The sequence below is a fragment of the Dipodomys ordii genome, unplaced genomic scaffold (assembly GCF_000151885.1).
Source record: "Dipodomys ordii isolate 6190 unplaced genomic scaffold, Dord_2.0 Scaffold19, whole genome shotgun sequence".
NCBI classification, from domain to species: Eukaryota; Metazoa; Chordata; class Mammalia; order Rodentia; family Heteromyidae; genus Dipodomys; species Dipodomys ordii.
Window position 1 is genome coordinate 1,053,964 of NW_012267235.1, and position 23,399 is coordinate 1,077,362.

Here is a 23,399-nt window from a genome sequence, read left to right on the forward strand (position 1 = left end):
TCTACTTGAGCCACACCTTTATTTCCAGCTTTAGGCTTTTTGGTATAGTTAGTTGGAGGTGAGTATTTTACAGACTTTCCTGCCTGAGATGACTTCAAACCCTGATCCTCAGATTTGAGCCTCCTGAGTATCGAGGATTACAGGTGTGAGTGATCAGTGTCAGCTCTAATTTTTTTTTTTTTGTCGGTCATGGGGCTTGAACTCTGGGCCTGGGTGCTTTCCCTGAGCTTTTCAGCTCAAGGCGAGTGCTCTACTGCTTGAGCCACAGCACCACTTCTGGTTTTCTAGTAGTTTATTGGAAATAATAGTCTCAAGGAGTTTACTGCCCAGGGTGGCTTTGAACTGTGATCCTCAGATCTCAGCCTCCTGAGTAGCTAGGATTACAGGAGTGAGCCACCAGCACTGGCTCTAATTATGTATTTTAAGCAAAGCAAAATTTAAACCACTCAGGGTTGTATGTCTGGAGCCTATGATTTATACCAGAAGTATTCACGACTAGCAACAAAGCTTCTGCAACACTTCATGGAAACTTCCAACTTGGAAGAATTTTACTTTAGATCACACTCAGCCCCTCAAGAGTGTCTCCCAACTCCCTTTGCTTTTTATTGCTGATACCACTGTGTCTATAGTTAGTAACAGCACAATAACACACATGCTTACACTTATATTTACATGCCTATGTACTCATACCTTCTGCATACTCTCTCTGACTGATTAAAAATTTCTGTGACCCAATGGAGGACTAAGGTTTATAATTTCTAAATCTGAATATGTGTGTGTGTGTGTGTGTGTGTATATATATATATATATATATATATATATATATAGGTATTCATCCATCTACCCCTCTACCCATCCATCCATACACATAAATAAAGATACATGTTTACATGTTTTTATTTTCTTTTTAGGTTATGGCTGAATGAATGAAATCAATTACTTAGGGTTTGTTCTACCACTGAACTCTACCTCTAGTCTTCAAGTGTAGCTCAGTTGTAGACAAGATCAGCTGCTGCAAAGGAAATGAATAACCAGAGTCCACGAAACTTACTCTGAACACTTAAAAATCTTTTTGGATCAAATCTTCTTAAATATATATATTTTTTAAAAAGCTGGGCTCCAGTGGCTTACTCCTGCAATCCTAGCCACTTAAGAAACTCAGATCTGAGGATCTCATATCTAGCCCAGGCAGGGTCTGTGAGAGTCCAATTAACTATAAGTGGAGCTGTGGCTCAAGTGGTAGAGTGCTAGTTTTGCACAAAAAAGCTTAAGGACAGCACCCAGACCCTGAGTTCAAGTCCCAAGACCACCATTAAAAAAATAAAAATTAAAAAAAATACATATCAGAATAAGAGCATAACAAAAGCATAACAACTTAGGAATATTTTGAACTGATCTTTTCCTTTTATTTCAAAGAGCTTAAAACAATATACTCACATTATTACAATAAAGAAAAAGAATTTGAAAACAAGACAGGATCATTGCCCCCACTTAACAGAAAAATTGAAGCTCAAGGACAGTAACTATCTTCCCCCAGATCAGGGGGACAGTGTTGTTATGGACTGACTACGTACAATCAGTGCAACAGTCCAAACCTCAAAGAAGGCAGGATGGTTTTCTGTACTTACTTTTTTCGTCTTTGTCTTTCCTTTAGCCTGGAATGATAGATATCTACCACAGCCATCTTCAGAGCTATAAATACATTCATTTATAGAAATAAATTAAAATAATAGAAATATTTTAAAAATCCATTACCCAAACTCCAAATCTCAAATTGATATCTGCTCCAATTTCACATTTGCCAATCTAGGAAATACTGCTTCTAATGGAACATGAAAATATCCTAGCACATTGTTTTTTTTGTCTTGTCTTTTTAGTACTAGGGTTTGAACTCAGGGCTTTTCATTTACTAGACTGGAATTCTACCATTTGAGTCACATCTCTTACTATGTTTTCTGAGAGTTACTTGGAGATAGAATCTAGCAAACTTTTCTGTTTGATTTGGCCTTAATCTGTGATCCTTAAGATCTCAGACTCCTTAAGTAGTTGAGGATTAAAGATATGAGTCACCAGTGACCAGCTCCTGATTTCTTTACCTCTCTGTATATTTCTCCTCTCTGTATGTATGTCATTACTTTGTAGATTACAACTTCCACTTTATACCACATACCTTTCTTGATTTGTTATATATTTTACTACATAGAATGAAAGCTGGAACTTTTAATACATGGGCTAGAAATCCTATCTAGTAAGAGTAGATACAAAATAGTTTTTCTTTTATTGCTGTTGGAGATGGAACCCAAGGCCTCAAGCATGTTAGACAAGTGCTCCTCCACTGAATTACACTCTGAAATCAAAAACAAATATTGCTATGACTCTATAGAAGTAATCTCAATCTCAAGAGATGGTGTCACAACAAGATTAACATGCACCAGAAACTATTTTTTTACAGTAATGTTTTCACGTTTAGAGTACAGAATTTTGTATTCTGTAATAAGAGTTAAGATGCCTATGTAAAAGCCATGCTCTTTCCTAGTTTTCTCTTGTAAAATAAGAAGAGAAGCAGTAGATAGGAAAAGTTTTAATCAATACAGTAGTTCTTAGATGTAGCTTTTCTTGCTATTCTTTTATTCAACTTCAGAATTCTTTTTTTTTTTTTTTTTTGTCGGTCGTGGGGCTTGAACTCTGGGCCCGGGCGCTGTCCCTCAGCTCTTCAGCTCAAGGCCAGCGCTCTACCACTTGAGCTACACCGCCACTTCCGGCTTTCTGGTGGTTTATTGGAGATAGGAGTCTCAAGGTCTTTCCTGCCCGGGCTGGCTTTGAACCGCGATCCTCAGATCTCAGCCTCCAGAGTAGCTAGGATTACAGGCATGAGTCACCAGTGCCAGGCCAGAATTCTTTTTTTTTTTTTTGTCAGTCGTGGGGCTTGAACTCTGGGCCTGGGAGCTGTCCCTCAGCTCTTCAGCTCAAGGTGAGCGTTCTACCACTTGTGCTACAGTGCCACTTCCAGTTTTCTGGTGGTTTACTGGATAAGAATCTCACAGACTTTCCTACCTGGGCTGGTTTTGAACCTCGATCCTCAGATCTCAGCCTCCTGAGTAGCTAGGGTTACAGGCATGAGCCACCAGTGCCCAGCCTCAACTTCAGAATTCTTAAAGCTCCAGCTATATTTCTCTTTTCATTCCTCACCTTAATCCTATAAACATATCCATCTCTAGGGTTCCAACCACCATCAAACTATGTAATCTTAAACTGAGATATCTAGTGTAAGCTCCAGGTCCTACTGGATATCTTTATTCACAGAGCCTTCTATTGCAAATTTATATCCTACTTCTTTTCCTATCCTCTATAACTTTTACCTTGGTTAACAGCATCATAGTTAAACGAGTCCAAAGCAGAAATCAATCTGGATTTTTCCCTCCTGTCCCTATCTAGTAGTTTTACCTACTCCCACCTTATACTACATACCTTTCTTGACTTGTTATATATTTTACTACATAGAGTAAAGGCTCTTTTAATACATGGGCTAGAAATCCTATTAAGAGTAGACACAAAATAGGTTTTTACTGAACACTCTCAAATTCATCTTTTATCTCTAGTCCCATTCCTTAGCCCACATATCTTGTCTCTCTCAACAGCTTGAATCAATCTAGTAAGAGAACCATCATTACATTTACTGACTCCATTTCTGCCAAATGGACTCCAAATCACCCCTCCAAATGGTACCAGACTAGTATTTCACAACACAACACAATCTTTTTTTTTTGGTTGGTAATGGGGCTTGAATTCTGGGCCTGGGCACTGTCTCTCAGCTCTTCAGGTCAAGGCAAGCACTCTACCACTCGAGCCACAACGCCACTTCTGGTTTTCTGAGTGGTTGATTGGAGATATGAGTTTCACAGACTTTCCTACTCAGGCTGGCTTTGAACCGTGATCCTCAGATCTCAGCCTCCTGAGTAGCTAGGATTACAGGTGTGAGCCACCAGTGCTTAGCTTACAACACAATCTGACTGAATAATTTTGATACTTATAACTCTTCAGCAACTTTCCATCTACTTACAGGAGTTCAAACTCTTACAGATCATAGAGGCATTTTATTGCCTTGATTCTATCTTTCCAGTATTGCTTCCTACCCCTTTCTCATAGGTCTTATACACTAGGCACACAAAACCACCAACTCAAGATTATACAGCTGCTAAGTAAATATCAGGAATCTTGATTCCAGAGCTGTGAGTAGGAAAAAACAGTGAAACTGTTCAACATGTTTATTGTTAGTGAATTTACTTTCTCTTATAAGTACTATATCCTAAATCTAGCTTCACTGAAAATAAAATGTGTTTAGGAAAAAAAAAATAGAAGAAAAAAAAGGAAGTCAAAGTCAAAAATATCAGAAACAAAAATCCCTATGGTTGCTTATAATTAGAAGATCTCTAGGATTAAGTAATGAATTATTGATAACTGTAGAAGAAACTATGAGTAATGCATAATTTAGCATTACATTGTTTTTGTTTGCCAGTTGTGGGGCTTGAACTCAGGGTCTGTGTGCTGCCCCTGAGATTTTTTGCTCAAGGCTAGCCCTTTACCACTTTGAGCCAGTGTTACTTTAGGTTTTCTGGTGGTTAGTAGGAGATAAGAGTTCTCTGGGACTTTCTTGCTGAGGTTGGCGATCCTCAGATCTCAGCCTCTTAAGTAGCTAGGATTATAGATGTGACCCATTGGAGCCCAGCTTAGCACAGTTACATTAAACCATTCATCTATGGATTCTGTAAGCATTTAACAATTTCAGTAGATCCTGGGACTACCTTAATACCTTGTCTCCTTTAGCTCTGTGCAAATTGAGAGTTTGTTGGTTTTCACTTGTTTTCATTATTCAAAGGAAGATCTACAGCATCATTTGAAAAATTGATGCATTAGTAAAATGTAGGTCATATAATTTCTAAAAACATAGCAGCCTGTGTAGCAAAGAATTTGGTTATATATGAGAATCACTTCTTTCAAGATAGTAAGTTTCATTCCAAAACAGTCAAAAGCCTCTTGAATGGTGGTAATTCAAACCACAATGTAATTTAATACGCATCCAAAGAATAGGAGATTCATGTTTGAGTTTAGCCCAGGGCGGGGGTGAGAGGGAGGGCAATGAGTCATGTTTTATTACAGTAAGTATTTAAACATTGTTGTCCAACAAAACATTATTTGGCACAATAAGTCAGATCTGCTCTAGCTGAACCTCCTTCTCGAGAACTTCAATTGCCTTGCCCAGCAAGTCCTGGAGGGTACCTCCATGAACACTTTGAAACCCACACTTTTGCTAGAACTAGACTTTAGTGAGAGGAAAACTTGTGACCAATCAAGTAAGAAAACAGAATAAAATCGATCACAAGAAGTCCAATTTTATTTTTCAGTAAATGATAGCAAACAAAAGTTGTTGGGCCATGTACAATCCCAAAGCACTGTCAAGTCCAGATATTCCATACTAACCATTACTGAGTATTTTGCTGCTATCTACTCTTAGGATATGGTTAGATCAGAAGGTTTAATATCAAAATCTTATACGCTAGGCTATGAAAGATGTAGCTTCAATCACTGAGAGTTATCCAGGAATACTCTGATCTGAGACCAAAACAAAACAACTGAAATACTAAATCTTAGCTGCATAATCTGTAGAGATGATAGAATGCAATGTTTTCTGAAGTCTAAATATTTTCAAAAATTAACTACCAGCCAGGCACCAATGTCTCATACCTATAATCCTAGCTATGCAGGAGGCTGAGATCTTCGGATTGCAGGTTGAAGCCAGCCCTGACAGGAAAGTCTGTAAAAGTTTTATCTCCAATTAACCACCAAAAAAACCCCAATACCCAGAAATGGAGCTGTATTTCAAGTGGTGAATTCCTAAAACAAAGTTCAGAGACAGCACCCAGGCTCTGAGTTCAAGCCCTAGGACCAGCACAAAGAAAAAAGGAAAAAGAAAAAAAAATTAAAGTCTAATTCCTAACAGTTCAAAGCAGGAAGCGAAACAAATATATCATAACAAATACCCTGAAAATTTCTCATGTGTTAGGCTCTTTATGCCTTAGATCATTTAGCTACCCAATAAGATAAATTCAATAGAAAAGAAATATCTTGAAGAGCCAGTGAAAATTACTAATTCTGACAAAATATTTCTGTAATTTTTGTTAGATACTAAATTTATCATTTTGTTTCTGGAAATTTGTGTGGGAATGACTTAATTTAAAATAAAAAGTTGTGGGCGCTGGTGGCTCATGACTTGAATCTTAGCTACTCAAGAGGCTAAGATCTGAGGAACGAGGTTCAAAGCCAGCCTGGGCAGGAAAGTCTATGAGACTCTTATCTCCAGTAAACCACCAGAAAACCCCAAGTGGCACTGTGGCTCAAGTGGTAGAGTGCTCGCCTTGAGCTGAAGAGCTGAGGGACAGCACTCAAGCCCATACTTCAAGGCCCACGACAGAAAAAAAAAAAGCTGAGGAGACTGTATTTTCAAAATTATCAACAAACTGCCAGTGGTTCTACTGCCTCATTATTTCAGTAGTTTAAGCTTAAAAAAAAAAAAATAGAGCCGGGTGCAGGTGGCTCATACCTGTAATCCTAGCTACTCAGGAGGCTGAGATTTGAGCATCCTGGTTCAAAGCCAGTCCAGGCAGCAAAGTCCATGAGACTCTTATCTCCAATAAAACTACTAGAAAACCAGAAGTGGGGCTATGGTTCAAGCGGCAGAGCTTTCGCCTTGAGCTGAAGAGTGCAAGGACAGTTCCCAAGCCCAGAGTTCAAACTCCATGACCAAACAAAAAACAAAAACAAAAAAAAAGAAAGAACAAATGGAAGTCTGGAATTCTCCTAAAGAAAAACTGGTATTTTTCTCATATATTTTCTCTATAAAGTACACTCAACTAGCAGCAACTGATTACAACTACATGATTAACCCAGGCAAGATCACAATACAGCAAGTAGAATAGAAATGAGAAAAGCAAACACTGCAAGAATGAGAACCATCAGTTCACATTCTACTTCAAGTGACTGGAGGCTTCAGTACGAGCTAGCAAACAAAGAACCAAGAGATCATTAAATGCAAACCAACCAAAAACACCCATCATTTATCCACTGACACAAAGCCTCTGAAATCCTAGCTTCGAGGGAAGAACAGTCTCCCTGTGATTACACTGAGGACTGATAGAGTTTCCAAACTGCTGCCTTAAAATATTTCAAGAAGTGGGCAGAAGACAGAGGCAGCGCCTCCCACTGCAATGTATTTCTATCATTGTTTAAAATAGCTTGCAACATGTTTCTGTTTTCTTGACAGAAGGCACTTACTGCTTGCTTGGCAAGAAAATCAACTCAGAGTTTAACTTCAGGGAGGCCAATCAAAATCCTCACGCCAACAGTACAAGCACAAACCTGTGACTCAGGTATTCCTCAGAAGCAAGGTTTTTAAGACATTTTCCCTGCTAAGCTTTTGGCTTGGTTAAGCTGCACACCAATGATTCTACGAAGGAAAAAAAGACTATGTGACCAATGGTTAAAGTTAGCAAGTAGGAAGCCTTGGGCAAATTATTTCTTTTACATTTCTCTGAAGTACAATGGGAAAATATGTCTGAATTGCAAAAAAGTAGGGAAGCTATAGAAGACAACAAATATGAAGCTTCACAGAAAAGAAACAGTAAGAAAAATAAATTCAAGAATATAAAGAATGAGTATTATGCAGTATTAAAAACATGAACTCTGGGGATTGCTCTGACACTTGCTGGCTACATATTACAAGCAAGTTATTTGGCCTTTTTAAGCTTCAATTCCTCATCTATAAAATGTAAGTAATAACATTCAACTCATAAGGTTTTTGAGGATTAAATTAATTCAAAGAACTTGGTGTTGTGGCACATGCTTGGAATCACAAAACATATGAGGCTGAAGTAGGAGGATCACAACGTTTGAGGCCAGCTTGGGTTATAAAGACTCCATCCTATGCAAAAAACAGCTTTGTCACTATAAAATGAAGTTCACTGTCAGTAGGTAAACACACAAGAGACCAAGCTGGACCTCCATTTACTAACTGTTAAAGATTTTAAAGGCTAATATTATCTGAAGATAACAATGGGGAGAGGAATCCACACCTAGCAGAGAAACTTTGCTGAAACTAGCTTCCCAAACAGAGGAAACACAAATAATTCTAAAGTAAAATGCTGAGAAGTGCTGAAAACACAGACTTAGCACCCAGGAGTTTATAATGCTTCTAGCTTGTACCATTATAGAACAACAATGACTAGATGGATGCTGCATCTCGAATTATAGGCCCCCAAGAAACTTAGAGAAAGAGTAGTCCACAAATTTAGAAGAGGTTTTCGCAATCGGACAAGAGACAGGAAAAGAGATATCAGCCAAAGGGATATCTGCACTGAGATCTCCTGATATATACCATGATACAGGAGAGTTCCAAGTTATGAGTCTTCTACATCTTTCTTTCAGAACCAATAATTCTTTTTTTTTTTTTTTTTTTGTTGGTCGTGGGGCCTGAACTCTGGGCCTGGGCGCTGTCCCTCATCTCTTCAGCTCAAGGCTAGCGCTCTACCACTTGAGCTACAGCGCCACTTCCGGTTTTCTGGTGGTTTATTGAAGATAGGAGTCTCACGGTCTCTCCTGCCCGGGCTGGCTTTGAACCGAGATCCTCAGATCTCAGCCTCCTGAGTAGCTAGGATTACAGGCGTGAGCCACCAGCGCCTGGCAAGAACCAATAATTCTGTACATTAATAAAAGACGTTGCGATTCAGGCTTCTTTAATAATTCCAATTCCAAAACTTCACTGTTGCTGTTTTGTCGTTTTGTTTTGTTTTTACTGCATAACTCGCAGTGCCCTTTCTGAAAAATATATAGCTAGAATGTAACTTATTACACTTTATTGTATCCAAGGCATCTATATTGGACATTACAAGCCAGTTTTATTAGACAAATTCCATAAATCAATGTAAATCTTTGGGTAAAGCAAAGAAAAGGCTTGATGGTATCAGCTTAAATTCCTTCTAGAAGTTGTGAGAAATATTAAAAGAATGTCGTAAATGTTCAGTAATAAGAGTATAATGGTATGGAATGGTAATAACACCAATCTGAATTGTGTACCATCATTCATTGGAGACAATTATACTCTGACTAATCAGTATCACCCATTTGTTACAGGTAGGGTATACAAAGAAATAGCAAGCAAGATTCCAAGGACTTGCCCAAGATGATAATGACTCAGAAGCAAGCCTAACATTGAATGAGTGCCCTAATTTACACCAAATCTTTGCTTTCTCTGTGTGCCAGGCATGCTTAAAAACTCCCTCTCCTCCTACTTGAGTCTACGTGGACTTTTAGAACCATTCACAGGGTGTTTTGAGAGTCTACTCAGGACAGTATGCCTCAGGTATTTGTCATGCTATCACAGGAGCTACTCTTAAAAGCTCAGAACTATAAAGCATCTCCATGGCACTGCCTACAAAGCATTCTTTTGGCCTCCAGTGTTTGTAAATCTCTTAAAAATATCATCTCCTCAAAAGTACCCTAAGGATGAGTGGTAGCTCAATTGTAGAGTGTTTGCCTAATGTATGAGAGGCCTTGTGTTCAATCCTCAGTGAAAACAAGCTAGCACCATATAAATATCTTCAGATCCTGCTTTAGGAACAGTTTTGAAATTTGGGGGTTGTTTTATTTTGAGTACTGAGAGGATCAATCACAGGGCCTCACCCCATACGAGGCAAGCAAGCTATCCTAAACATAACTCTGACCCTATCACCTAGATAATCTACCTATTTAGGCTGGGGAAAATGATTGTTTAGTGTTAAAAAGTTACTTATGGGGCTGGGAAGATGAAAAAATGAAAAAAGCCAGAAGTGGCGCTGTGGCTCAAGTGGTAGAGCTCTCGCCTTGAGCTGAAGAGCTGAGGGACAGCGCCCAGGCCCAGAGTTCAGGCCCCACGACCGGACCCAAAAAAAAAAAAAAAAGTTACTTATGTATGAGAATATCTGATGCTTCAATTCTAGTTCAAATGAAAATCAGTGATTTACAAGGTTCTATATAGAAACTGCAGGAAAAAGTAGGTATCTAGTATACTATAGTATTGAAGAGCAAACTGAACTAAAACTTACTAATCAGTCAGGTGTGATTATTGTTTTGTCTCCATTTACTTATAGAAAGAACTACAAATGCATCTGAAGAAATTACAAATACTGCTGGGCCTGAGTGCCTCCCTAGCTCTTAGCTACACAAGAGGCTAAGATCTGAGTACTAGGGTTTAAAGCCAGCCCAGGCAAGAAAGTCTATGAGAGTCTTATCTCCAATAAACTAACAAAAAAGCCAGAAGTGGAGCTGTGGCTCAAGTGGTAGAACACTAGACTTGAGCAAAAAAGCTTTGAGAGAGTACCCAGGTTCTGAGTTTAAGCCCCAGGACAGGCACAAAAAAACAAAACAAAAAACCAAGTTACAAATCCTGCTTTTACAGAGAATAAAGAGCAAAACTAAATAGCGATCACCAGGCACTTCTCACACATGTAATTCTAGCTACACAGGAGGCTGAGATCTGAGGATCCCACACTGATTTTGAGCCAGCCAGGGCAGTAAAGCCTGAGGAATTCTTATCTCCAATTAACCACCAAAAAGCTAGAAGTGGAATGAACTGTGACTCAAGTAATAGCATGCTAGTTTTGAGCAAAAAAGCTCAGGGACAGTGCCCTGAGTTCAAGCCTCAGTAGCAGCATGTGCACATGTGCGTGCAGACACATGGACACATGGACATGGACACAGACAGACAGACAGACAGACAGACAGACAGACAGACACACACACACACACACACACACACACACACACACGGTCACACATACACATTAATTAATTAAATAATCATTTTACAAGTTTTCTTAATATTGCTGAGACGTAAGAATGAAGATCTTGGATTAGAGCCTAGAGAAGTGATTCAGGAAGTCCCTTACACAGTTGAGCCATTATTAACATCAGAGCTTTTGCTTTCCAAAGTTTGGTCTCCCCCCACAGGGCTTGGGCATTGTTCGTAAGGTTTGTTTGCTCCAGGCTAGCACTCTACCACTTGAGCCACAGTGCTGCTTCCAGCCTTTTCAGTTTATGTGGTACTGAGGAATCGAACCCAGGGCTTCATGCATGCTAGGCAAACACTGTATCACTAAGCCACATTCCCAGCCTGGTCATTTTTAACAATATCTAAAAGGGTGATACTTATGAAGCTCCTTTTTATTTAGCATAAAACTTTTGGTAAGACAGATACAAGCCAGGAAACACTATCATTTTAACAAAAGCTGGTGTTTCTGTAGGGCATTGCTGGATGGCAATCTGTATATCACCTTAAAGAGAACAATACAAGAGAGAAAAGACAATATGAGTCACTGGAGTTTGAAGACATTGACACAGAAGAATGAACAAACTCAACTGATCTAGGGAATGCTAAAGTAGTTTGCTTTCAAGGTTTCCTCTTTATAGTTCAACCTGCGTCACTTTGACTTTACAAAAGTTGTGTGGGAGAAAAGAAGAGGAATGAAATTTTGCAAGAAGAAATTATGCTTTAAAAATATGTAGAAAAATCTCAAGGTAAAAATGTTAAAGACTCGGGCTGGGAAGGTGGCTCAGTGGTAGAGCGCTTGCCTTGCATGCATGAGGCCCTGGGTTCCATTCCTCAGCACCACATAAGCAAAAACAAAAACAATAAAACCTTGTGATATTTAGCTAAGACATAGCTAAAGTAAGTTTAAGCATAATAAAGTTTGTAGGTTACTTTTTGTGTGTGTGTGTGTGTCGGTCATGGGGCTTGAACTCTGGGCCTGAGTGCTGTCCTTCAGCTCTTCAGCTCAAGGCGAGCGCTCTACCACTTCAGCTACAGCACCACTTCCTGTAGGTTACTTTAAAAAAAAAAAAATGTTAAAGACTCCTTTCTTGGTCCCAGGTCAACAACTATCCAGGAACTCTTCTATAAAAAGAATACCAGGTAATACAATTATGTTAACTGGTTGATTTATAACTCAACAGGTATTCTTGTCATTCCTGTCTGGGATGTAGATTTAGGAGAAAAAAATTAAATAAAATGCCTTTTGAAGAATATAGATTCCAATAAAGCATATAATTCAAATAAAGCAATAAATGATCTACTGTACCACATTTGACTCTGGACTCAAAGAGAAGATGAAGAATTATTTTAAGTATGCAGTTCACTAAAAATCTGAAGAGAGGGAATAACGAGCTCAATGAAAGTTTTTTTGTTTGTTCTGTGTGTGTGTATGTGTGTTTATGCATGTGCGCACACACATGCATGCATGCACACTAGGGACTGAACCCAGAACCACACAAACATTAGGCTACTCATCAGCCCTGACTATCCACTTTCAACAACACTGCGGCATGCATGGGGGGAGAGGGGGCACGACTTAACAATGAGTTACCCCTAAGAGAGTTCATTTACGATTAACATTCAAGTCAGGCACTGGTGACTACTTAGTACCCTAGCTACTTAGGATTGGGAATTCCTTGTTCAAAATCACCTGGCTAAAAAAGTTCATTAGATCTTCCCTTCTTAACAAAGAACTGAGTCCACTGCTCAGAGCTTTTTATTCTAGCTATAACAGGAAGCCTAAAATAGATTGAGACCCAGCTGCTTGCCAGGGAAGGACATGCACCTATCTCAAAAATTTCAAGTGCAAGCCAGGCGCCGGTGGCTCATGTCTGTAATCCTAGCTACTCAGGAGTCTGAGATCTAAGAATTGTGGTTCAAAGCCAGCCCAGGCAGGAAGTCTGTGAAACTCTTATCTCCAATAAACCACCAGAAAAACCAGAAGTGGTGGTCCACCAGAAAACCAGAAGTGGTGCTGTAGCTCCAATGGTAGAGCACTAGCCTTGAGCTGAAAAGCTGAGGGACAGTGCTCAGGCCCAGAGTTCAAGTCCTACAACTGACAAAAAAATCTTTTTTTTTCTAATTTTTCAAGTGCAAAAAAATGCTAGAGGCATGGCACAGCAGCAATAGTGCCTGCTTGGCACGTCTCAGTACTAAAAAAAAAAAAAAAGATTTGGAAGTGCTGAATATTCAGGGGCTGGGAAGGGTGGCTGAGTGCTTGCCTGGGTTCGATTCCTCAGCACCACATAAGCAAAAAGAAAAAAAGCCAGAAGTGGCGCTATGGCTCAAGTGGTAGAGTGCTAGCCTTGAACTGAAGAGCTGAGGGACAGAGCCCAGGCCCAGAGTTCAGGCCTCACGACCCCAGATCAGACCCCAGGACCCCCCCCCCAAAAAAGTGCTGAATATTCTATTCAAAGTTCTAAGAGGCATGCCTATAATCATAGCATTCAGGAGGCTGGGTTAGGAGGAGGAGGATTTCAAGACCAGCATGGGTTATGCAGGAAGACCCTATCTCAAAATCAGTTTTGAAGAACAATTTTTTTTTTGAAGAACAATTTTTCCACTTTTTACCTGCTAGAAATTTGAAGTAACAAATTATAACAAACACTGCTGAAATCTCAAGATTTTTACACTATTTCTCTTCCTTCTAATTAGGCCAAGTGAAGGCCACTTAACCAATTACTTTAGTGTTGGCTTATTTCAGTCAAAAGAATTATGATTCAGTTCAAAGGATGGAATATTTCCAACTATTGGTACATAGTCTATATTCTGACCACCATCACAAATTGTTTCTCAGTGTGACCAAAACCTAACAACAGGGTAAGTTCAGTAACATAATTGCTAGATTTTTTCCTTTCCTTTCCTTTCTTCTCCTTGCCTTCCTTTCTTTCTTTCCGTCTTCCTATCTTTTTTTCTTTTTTTGTGGTGCAAGGGATTGAATCTAGGACCTCTAGCACTGTAGACAAGTACTTCACCATTGAGACATAACTTCAGCCCAATCACTAAGTTCTATATTCCATTAGGGTAGGGAAAACCTATTTTATTCTTCTTTGTACTGCAAGCATCCAACATGGTGTCATCACATACTTTAGCTCAATAATTTGATGAAATAAAAAGTTACCATGTAAAATGTCTGAGTCATCTTCAACAAAATCAATGTCTCTCAAGTCCCATTCTGCATAATTGTCAAACTCCTGTTAAGGAAAAACAAATCCCCACCCCAAGCCCACAGGTTTGAATAATGCCTTTTCAAGTTGCTATGCTTTTTTTTTTTTTTTGGGTCCGGTCGTGGGGCCTGAACTCTGGGCCTGGGCGCTGTCCCTCAGCTCTTCAGCTCAAGGCTAGCATTCTACCACTTGAGCCACAGCGCCACTTCCGGCTTTTTTCTTTTTGCTTATGTGGTGCTGAGGAATCGAACCCAGGGCCTTGAGCATGCAAGGCAAGCGCTCTACCACTGAGCCACCTTCCCAGCCCCAAGTTGCTATGCTTTATAAGCAAACAGAAAACACACAAACCAGAATTTGTTAAGAAATATTAAGTGGCTGTAAGAGGCCAGAATATGGATGCAAGTAACAAGAAATGAGGGTAGGTGAGGGAAAGATAAGAGATCTGTAAACTTTGGGGCAGTAGTAAAAACAAAAGATTAAAATAGTTATGTCTAAAAATGAGGTCTAAATCTGTTGTTCTAAATTTTCAAATGGCCTGTTCATTCCCCCCAAAATAACTTCCTGGGATCTCAGCCTCCTGAGTAGCTAGGATTAGGATTACAGGCATGAGCCACGGACGCCCAGCATGTGCATGAAGTTTTATGTGGCCATACAGACATACTCATTTGTTTACATATTATCTATGTTGCTTTTTTACAATAACAAAAAGTTTAATTGCAACGGAAATCTAATAAGACCTGCAAAACTTAAAAATATATACTACTAGAAAAAGTTGGCCAAGCCTTGATATTAATGGAATGAGAACCAGACTGTAGAAATTCAATACCTACAAAGAAAATGGGAGCCAGCACTGATAGGACTTAAACAGGTTTTTAGTACAAAGAACATCCCTTTTATGAAAGTGAAAATGCATACAAATGAAAAAAATGAAGGTAGGACTGTACAAAAGCCATATAAACTACAGTGTTTGTTAAGGAACCTATGGTTACAAAGCCCCCTCAAAAGCAAGGTTTTCCTCTCTAAAAACAATGTTCTCCTACCTCAATGAAATCTGCTCGAGCTGGCATGTATCCTGCCATGTCCCGAGAAAGCAAGGAGTCAAAAGTAGGTCGTGGAGGATCATCTGTAGCTGGAAGAATTAATACATTTTTCTTAATAAAATATTGATATGAAAAAGAAATAAAACTCCCTATTTACACCAAGAAACAAATAAAAATCAAAATAGTGTTAAGGACTAGTGAAAAAAATTAATATTAAAGTATTACAGGAAGAGACTGAGTTCTTTTGTTTTCTTACAGTGTTGGCAATTGAACCTAGGGCCTTGTCTATGCTAGGTAAATGTTATACACTGAGCTATACCCTAGCCTGGTTTGCGTTTCTTGACACAGAATAATTTAAACCAGTCCAGGCTAGTCTCAAACTTATAGCTTCCTGTCTCAGCCTCCCAAGTACTACAAGTATGAACATGTACCACCACAGCTAGCTCCAGTTTTAGTTCTTTAAAAAGAATATTAAATTCTAGCTATTCAGGAGGCTGAGATCTGAGGATCACAGTTCAAAGCGAGCCAGGGCAGGAAACCCCATAAGACTCTTATCTCCAGTGAACTGCTTTAAAAAGCTGGAAGTAGTGCTATTGTTTAATATAATATAATCTCAGGACCCCCTAAGATTATAATCCTCCTACCTATGCCTCCTTAGAAGCTAGATTACAGACCTATACTACCACATCTTGTTTGTTTTATTGAACTCAGGATTTGCTAAATTTTCATTTTGGCTGGCCTCAAACCACAATCCTCCCTATCTCTGCTTCCCAAGTAACAGGGATTACAGACATGAGCCATTATATGCAGCCAAAGCCCTTTTCTTTCCTTCTTTCTTCCCTCCCTCCCTCCCTTTTCTTTCTTTTTTATTTTTATTTTTTTTTTGTGCTAATATTGGGGCTTGAACTCAGAGCCTCAAAACTGTCCCTGAGCTTTTTCATTCAAGGCTAGTGTTCTACCACTGGAACTACAGCTCCAATTCTGACTTTTTTTGAATGGTTAATTTGAGATAAGAGTCTCATGGACTTTCTTACCCAGGCTGGCTTAGAACTGTGCTCCTCAGATCCCAGCCACCTAAGTAACTAGGATTACAGGCATGAATTACCAGTGCCTGGTACAAAGCTATTTTTTTCTTTCTTTTATTCCTGTTGTAGGGCTTGAACTCTGGGCCTGAGCACTGTCCTTGAACTCATCAGCTCAAGTTAAGCGCTCTACTACTTGAGCCACAGTGCCACTTCCAGTTTTCTGGTGGTTTGTTGGAGATAAAGAGTCTTACGACCTTTCCTGCCTGGGCTGGCTTTGAACCATGATCCTCAGATCTTAGCCTTCTGAGTAGCTTGGATTACAAGCATGCACCACCAGCACCCAGCCAAGCACATTTCTTTTAATGTTATAGATCCCTAACTATCCTGTCAGTATCAGCTAACTTGGTCTTCAGGACCAATCTTAAATTACAAATATGCACCAATTCAGAAGTCATAGTTCACTAGATTTGGAAGGTAGTTGGAACTGCGTCCCAGCTCTAGCACATTTTACAATCTTTGCACACATTATTTAAGTTTTCTGAATCTCTGTTATCTCATGGGTAAAACAAAAGGGCCTGTTCTGACAGGTGTCAGTGGATCATTCCTATAATCCTAGCTACTCAAGAGGCTGAGATCTGAGGATTGTGGTTTGAAGCCAGCATGGGCAAGAAAGTTTGTGAGACTCTTATTTCCAATTAAACACCAAAAAGCCAGAAGTGGAGCTGTGGCTCAAGTGGTAGAGTGCTAGCCTTGAGCACAAAGCTCAGGGACAGTACCTACCTATCCTAAGTTCAAGCCCCAGGACTGGCACACATACAAACAAAAAAAGCATCTGTTCTGTATATTTCAATGGGTTCCTGTAAGGAACAAATAGTCTAATGAATTTGAAATAAGTGCTAACATCTGAAGGCGTTGTCACCAATCTCTGAGTTAGTCAGCTATAAGACTATCTCTAGGAAGTATGGGAAGGTGGAAGAAGGTAGCAAAAACATTCTCATTATTTGTGCCTCAGGAGTCACTCAGGAAAGATGTCAACATAATTCATCATGGTTTTGGTCATGCTAAATCATATGTCCCTGGTCCTACAGGCACAAAGAATTTGCCGACACTGTTACAACCAAGGAAGAAAAACAACAAATTACTCCTTAGACTTGATACTGGAGCAATTAGTAAGTCTCAAACTGGACCTTGTTAAGCAAATGATACCTAGGATCACATACCATCCAAAAGAATTGCAAAATGGATTATACTCATGGTAACATGGATACCTCATCTTTTAGACACTTCATCTTACTGAAGCAAGCACTAAAGTTAACTGGTATATTCAAGGGACCAGAGTGGGTAGAAATACCCATTGGCTTAAAATACTCATGTCCAGTATACAACTCTGATCCCTAGGATAAGTTCCCTTTCTGCCAGATCTTTCCTCTCAATTGTTGTCCTATCAACTAGTCTTATCTTCCATAAGTTCTTTATCTATCCAAGTCACCAGATCACTGTTTACCTACCATTGAAATAGGGCCTGAGAAAAGGCTAAGTATCTGTTACAAAAATAGAGAGGTATTTACAATGAAATGGAATGGCTGTGTCAGCAGTTTTGGCCTCCTCTGCTTGCTTCAGGTTTAGCAGGGTAGATGCAAACAAAGGATTATTGATGAAATGCTTCATGTAGTGCTTCTCACATTCTTCCTTGGTCTTGGTGCACATCTGATTAGCTACATCCTGCCTATAGAAAAGAAAGAGAATAGTACTTTCATATATGCATGCTGAAGTTATGGTTCTTTCCACATTTTAAGTCCATTTCTTACAATAGCAATAATCTGATACTTCCATGCTGATGTCAAGGAAATATCAGAAAAATAGTGAGACACATATAAGCCTGCTCTTGATATAAACAAATGTTCCAAATCTTGCTATTCCAAGACATAGAAGTAGCCCTTTCCTTGCTACTGTAAGAAAGGAGTATGACTAGAAAAATCTATAAACTTCCCTCTGAGCAAGGCTCTATGGAAATAATAGCTATAAATAGTAATATACAAAATAAATAGTAACACACACACAAAATGCTTTATTTCTTTACTAAAGCATTTATAGGTCAGCCACTGAGCTATAAACATTCAAACATAATTATAGTTTACTTTAGTATTACTACCTTGAAGCGTAATATTATCATTTCAGTTTTACCGAAAAAAAACAAAGATGAGACACAAAGAGATGGTTTTTCTCAAGAACATAAAGCTCCTTCCTAAGTATCAAAAGCAGAACGTAGTCAATACCACTGACACAGAGTACTCAGGTGATGAAGAGGTACACATGAATCTCTCAAAGTCCCCTCCTCAAGCTCTCTTCCACAGCACATCACTTGTCGTTCTCCTAAGGCCTCATTATGCTCCACTCTGTACTTTAACCCTTTGTATATATAATCTAACTCCTCTACTAGATTATAAGCTTAAGGGCAGACATATAAATAATTCTAAGCTCTAGTGCTCTTACCACCAAGCTCACTGCCTTACCCACAGATACCCACTGCCTTCCTTTCCTCCCTCTCTTCTTTTCCTTTTCTTTTTCTTTTGTCTTCCTTTCTGCCTCCACCTCCCCCTGCCCCATATATGTACATGTGTGTGCTTCTGTGATCAAACCTAGAGCCTCAGGTATGAATTCCATCACTGAACTACACTCAGCCTCAGAGAAGCTTTTTTTTTTTTTTTTTTTAATGATCTTACGAGATACAACTCAAGCCTCTTGTAGGCTGAAGAGTTCTACCATAGGACTGGAATTATAACTCAAGTAGTAGAGTACCTGCCTAGCCAAGAGTGAGGGTCAGGTTTAAACCTCAGTAAAAAACAAAACAAAAACAAAAACAAAAAACAAATGTCTACCACACATCTCCAACCCAGAAAGTATTTAAAAAAAAATAAACTTAGCTTAGACAGGAGGGTAGCAGTTGTAGACTTTGCTTAGACATAAAGAATTTTCTTATTTTTACAAAGTGAGCTGTATGTAACCCAAGTGGTAAAGCTCCAGCCTGAACCTTGAGTTTAAGCTCCATTACCAGCACTGAGAGAGACAGACAGACAGACAGACTGACTGACTGACTGACTGACAGAGAAGGGGGAAGGAAGGAAGGGATAAAGAAATGGAAAAAAGAAAAGGAAGAAAGAATAACAAGCAAAAGACGAATACCCAAGCCCAACATGATTAGTAAGGAACTCATGACTCATCAGTTTTTTAACCATTTTTGTCATTTTACATAGCATACAATTATTTTACAATGCTTAATAACTGCTAAATATAGTTTACAAGAGTAAAGTGAACTGAGACCTCCTTCTTCAGGACCTTGGACAGAGAGCAACAGGAAAATTTATGGAATTTTTGGAAAAATTATGCATACTAATAAGTTGGGATAGGAAGGATCTAGTTAATAAACTATCTGAGCCAGGCGCCAGTGGCTCATGGCTGTAATCTTAGCTATTCAGGAGGCTGAGATCTGAGGATCACGATTCAAAGCCAGCCCGGGCAGGAAAGTCCATGAGACTCCTATCTCCAATAAACTACCAGAAAACCAGAAGTGGCGCTGTGGCTCAAGTGGTAGAGTGTTTGCCTTGAGCTGAAGAGTTGAGGGACAGTGCCTAGGCCCAGAGTTCAAGCCCCACGACCGACAAAAATAAATTTTATAAGTAAATAAACTATATGATTGTGAGAAATAATTTTGATGCCCTAAGCCTTAAATTCTTCATGAACAAAAAATGCTTCTACTGTCTAGTTCACAAAAGAAAATCATTGCTGTGTAAAAAGTGCTCCAAGAAGGTTAGAAAAAAAATGAGGATCGTGGTTCAAAGCCAGTTCGGGCAGGAAAGTCCATGAGACTCTTCTCCAATAAACCACCTGAAAACCGGGAGTGGCGCTGTGGCTCAAGTGTTAAAGCACTAGCCTTGAGCTAAAGAACTCAGGAACAGCACCCAGGCCCAGAGTTCAAGCCCAATAACCAACCAAAAAAAAAGAAAAAAGAAAGTGGTGCTAGAGGTAGTGGGTCACACCTGTAATTGTAGCTGCTCAAGAGATCTGAGGATAACAATAAAGCCTGCCAAGGCAGGAATGTGAGATTCATCTCCAATTAGCTACCTAAAAGCTAGAAATAGAGCTGTGGCGTAAGTGACAGAGCACTAGCCTTGAGCACAAAAGCTTAGAGGCAGTGCTCTGGCCCTGAGTTCCAGTCATCATAAAAAACAAATTGTGGCTGCTTTTTATTGCCTGTGTTGTCTTGAGAGTTGGCTGTAATCCAATTCCAAAAACCCAATAAAGAAAACAGTCATTGCAATAAAAAAAAAAAAAAAACGTGGGTTGGAAATGTGGCCTAGTGGTAAAGTACCTACCTAGCATGCAGAAAGCCCTGGGTTCAATTCCTCAGTACCACAAAAACAGAAAAAGCCAGAAGTGGCGCTGTGACTCAAGTGGTAGAGTTCTAGCTTTGAGCAAAAGAAGCCCAGGGACAGTGCCTAGTCCCTAAGTTCAAGCCCCAGGACTGGCAAAAAACAAAAACAAAAACAAAAAAACAAGTGGTGATATTGTTTAAAGGGTACTGCCTCTTAGGGCAATAACAACACTGCTTTTCAATCCTATAAAGCTTTGATAGCTAAGAGAATGTTTTTAGGAAGGTTGTGAAGCTTGAATCTTGAATGTGCTATGAACATCTATCATCTAAAAATACATAAACCTGAAGGCAGTGACAGCTAGTAAATCTAATCTTGTCCACTAGTCAGCAGGGAACCACCAACCTTCCCAGTGTTGACATCCAAAGTGACCTTTTAGAACTGCTCAGTCATGGACCACTAAGCATCCCACATTTCTGTGAGGCATTTCAGGCCTGGGAAATAATGTGCAGAGAAGAGAACTTGTCTCTCAATCCTGGCTCAACAGGAGAGCAGAACAGCTTTCTTTTTCTGAGACTCCTCTTTCCACCCTTTAGCAATGACTTGAGTCAACCTGGGGCAGGACCTCTGAAAACCAAGTTCTTACCAATTTCCAAAGCCACAGTCCATCACAGCTTCTAAAAGGGCCATTTCTTCTTGAGCAGTCCAGCTGGGGTCAAGAACAGGAAAGTCAGAGGTCTAAGGGGAAAAAGGTTTTATCTAAGAAAAGAGACAGAAATGGCACCAAGGAATTTCAACTGTAGAATTGTTATTCTGTTTGGTTTTGGTGCCTGGGAATTGAACCAAGAGGCTATTCCTGAGCTTTTTTGCTCAAGGCTAGCACTCTACCACTTAAGGCACAGCTCCACTTTCAGCTTTTTGGTAGTTAACTGGAGTCTCATGGATTTTCCTTCTTGGGAGGGCTTTGATGGATGATCCTCAGATCTCAGCCTCCTGAGCAGCTAGGATTACAGATGTGAGCCACCAGTGTCAAACATGATTGCCATTCTGGAAGATCCTCAAAGTATATAATCAATTGCCTACTTCTTCCACCCCTACTTCCATCATTAACTACAAGGGTCTCCAATAAATGCTATCATCGATAATTACCATGCAACTCATGCTGAAATATATACATTTTCAAACTGAGCACAAAAGTAAATGGCTATTTTATTGTATGCTGAAAAGCAAGAAATATAAATATGTATAGTTTTGTTTAAACAGAAAATAAACTACATTTTTTTGTTTTTAAAAGGGTTACCTGTAGGGAAGCAAGTGAGAGAATAGGGTGAAGACAAGGACAGCTAGACATCTCTAAATATTCCTTGTTTAATAGATTTTACTTTGAAGCACAAATATTGTACAGAATCACTAAATTTTTAAATCATAAAAATCAAACGCAACATCAAAATTTGTAAATCAACTTTAAGACTTATTCACACAGAAATGTACATATCAACCAATGTGGAAGAAATAGTTGTATTAGGCCGGATGCTGGTGGCTCATGCCTGTAATCTTAGCTACTCAGGAGGCTGAGATCTGAGGATCACAGTTCAAAGCCAGCCTGGGCAGGAAAGTCCATGAAACTCTTATCTCCAATAAACTACCAGAAAACTGGAACTGGGGCTATAGCTCAAGTGGTAGAGCGCTTGCCTTGAGCTGAAGAGCTGAGGGACAGCGCTCAGGCCCAGAGTTCAAGTCACCTGACCACACACACACAAAAAGAAATAGTTGTATTGTCAAAGCTTTTTATAGAATTCACAAACTCCATGATAATGACAATTTGCCTTGTGAAGTTTAAAATATGTTTGTGACTTTAAGTATCACTATTCCACAATACTATGAAATTTGTGAAATTTATATAATCAATCTCAATAAAAAATTATTTAAAAAAGACTTATTTACACAGAAAGAAACTATATCAAGTGATTTTACTTTTTATTTTATTAATTTTTATAAAACAGGGTTTACTTAACTCAGGGTTTACTTAACTGACTTGGAATGTGCCTGATCTGAAAAAAACAATTTCCTTACTGTGTTCATGAACACAGTGCCCATTTCACAATCTTTAAATACTACTTCCCATTAAAAGGAACTGGAGCTCCTTAAAGACTTGCTTAAATGTTCTAGGTCAGGAATGAGTAATAAGGCTAGACAACATCGGGTCACACTAAAAACGAAGAGCTTTCAGACAGTGTAAAGGATTCAGAAGCTGAATAACAGGAGCTTCTGGTAACCAAACCTGGAATACTTGAATCAATAAGGATTACAACTACAAAGGATTAACACATCAAATACTTTAAATATCTGGAGGATGCTAGGCAATCAACTTTCAAAACTAGTAAGCAAAGGGAAATATTTTTATTTGCTCCATAGAGTTTGAACTCAGAGCTTTGTACTCTTTGGCTTACTTTCTTGGCTGGTAGTCTACCACTTAAGCCATACCTCCAGCTCAGCATTTTACTGGTTAATTGGAGTTGGAATCTCTCAGATTATTTCTGCAATCCCTGATTACCAGAGATAATAACTTGATCTAATATAGTCAATGAACACCCTGATTACCAGAGATGATAATAACTTGAATCCAATATAGTCAATGAATACTACTCCCAATTTACAGAAACAGAAAAGACAGAGAATCCAGACTATTCTAGTAACATCTAGTTTGTCAAAATGTAATAAATTATAAGAAATGAGAAGGGGAACTTCTGGATGATTCCTGAACATACAGAGCTTCCTGAAGGGTGGTGTAACTAGAGGGGACATGGAAGCTTTGTTCCCACACACTGTACTTTTTTTTTGGGGGGGGGGAGAGGTCGGTCATGGGGCTTGAACTCTGGGCCTGGGCATTATCCCTCAGC

At 39.2% G+C, this 23,399-nt stretch overlaps 1 protein-coding gene across 5 annotated transcripts in view; it reads right to left on the reverse strand.

Moving 5' to 3' along the window:
- Positions 1-23,399, reverse strand: part of Tada2a (transcriptional adaptor 2A) — a 62,131-nt gene that overhangs the window by 18,299 nt on the left and 20,433 nt on the right. For 3 of the 5 annotated variants that reach the window (XM_013013439.1, XM_013013438.1, XM_013013440.1), the window contains 5 exons: positions 21,146-21,237; positions 17,698-17,855; positions 15,105-15,193; positions 14,019-14,091; positions 1,629-1,692 (listed from right to left, as the gene is read on the reverse strand). In XM_013013439.1, coding sequence (XP_012868893.1) covers positions 1,629-1,692; positions 14,019-14,091; positions 15,105-15,193; positions 17,698-17,855; positions 21,146-21,237 — 476 coding nt within the window. The remainder of the gene's footprint in view (positions 1-1,628; positions 1,693-14,018; positions 14,092-15,104; positions 15,194-17,697; positions 17,856-21,145; positions 21,238-23,399) is intronic. The other 2 variants (XM_013013442.1, XM_013013441.1) reach the window with 2 other exon arrangements.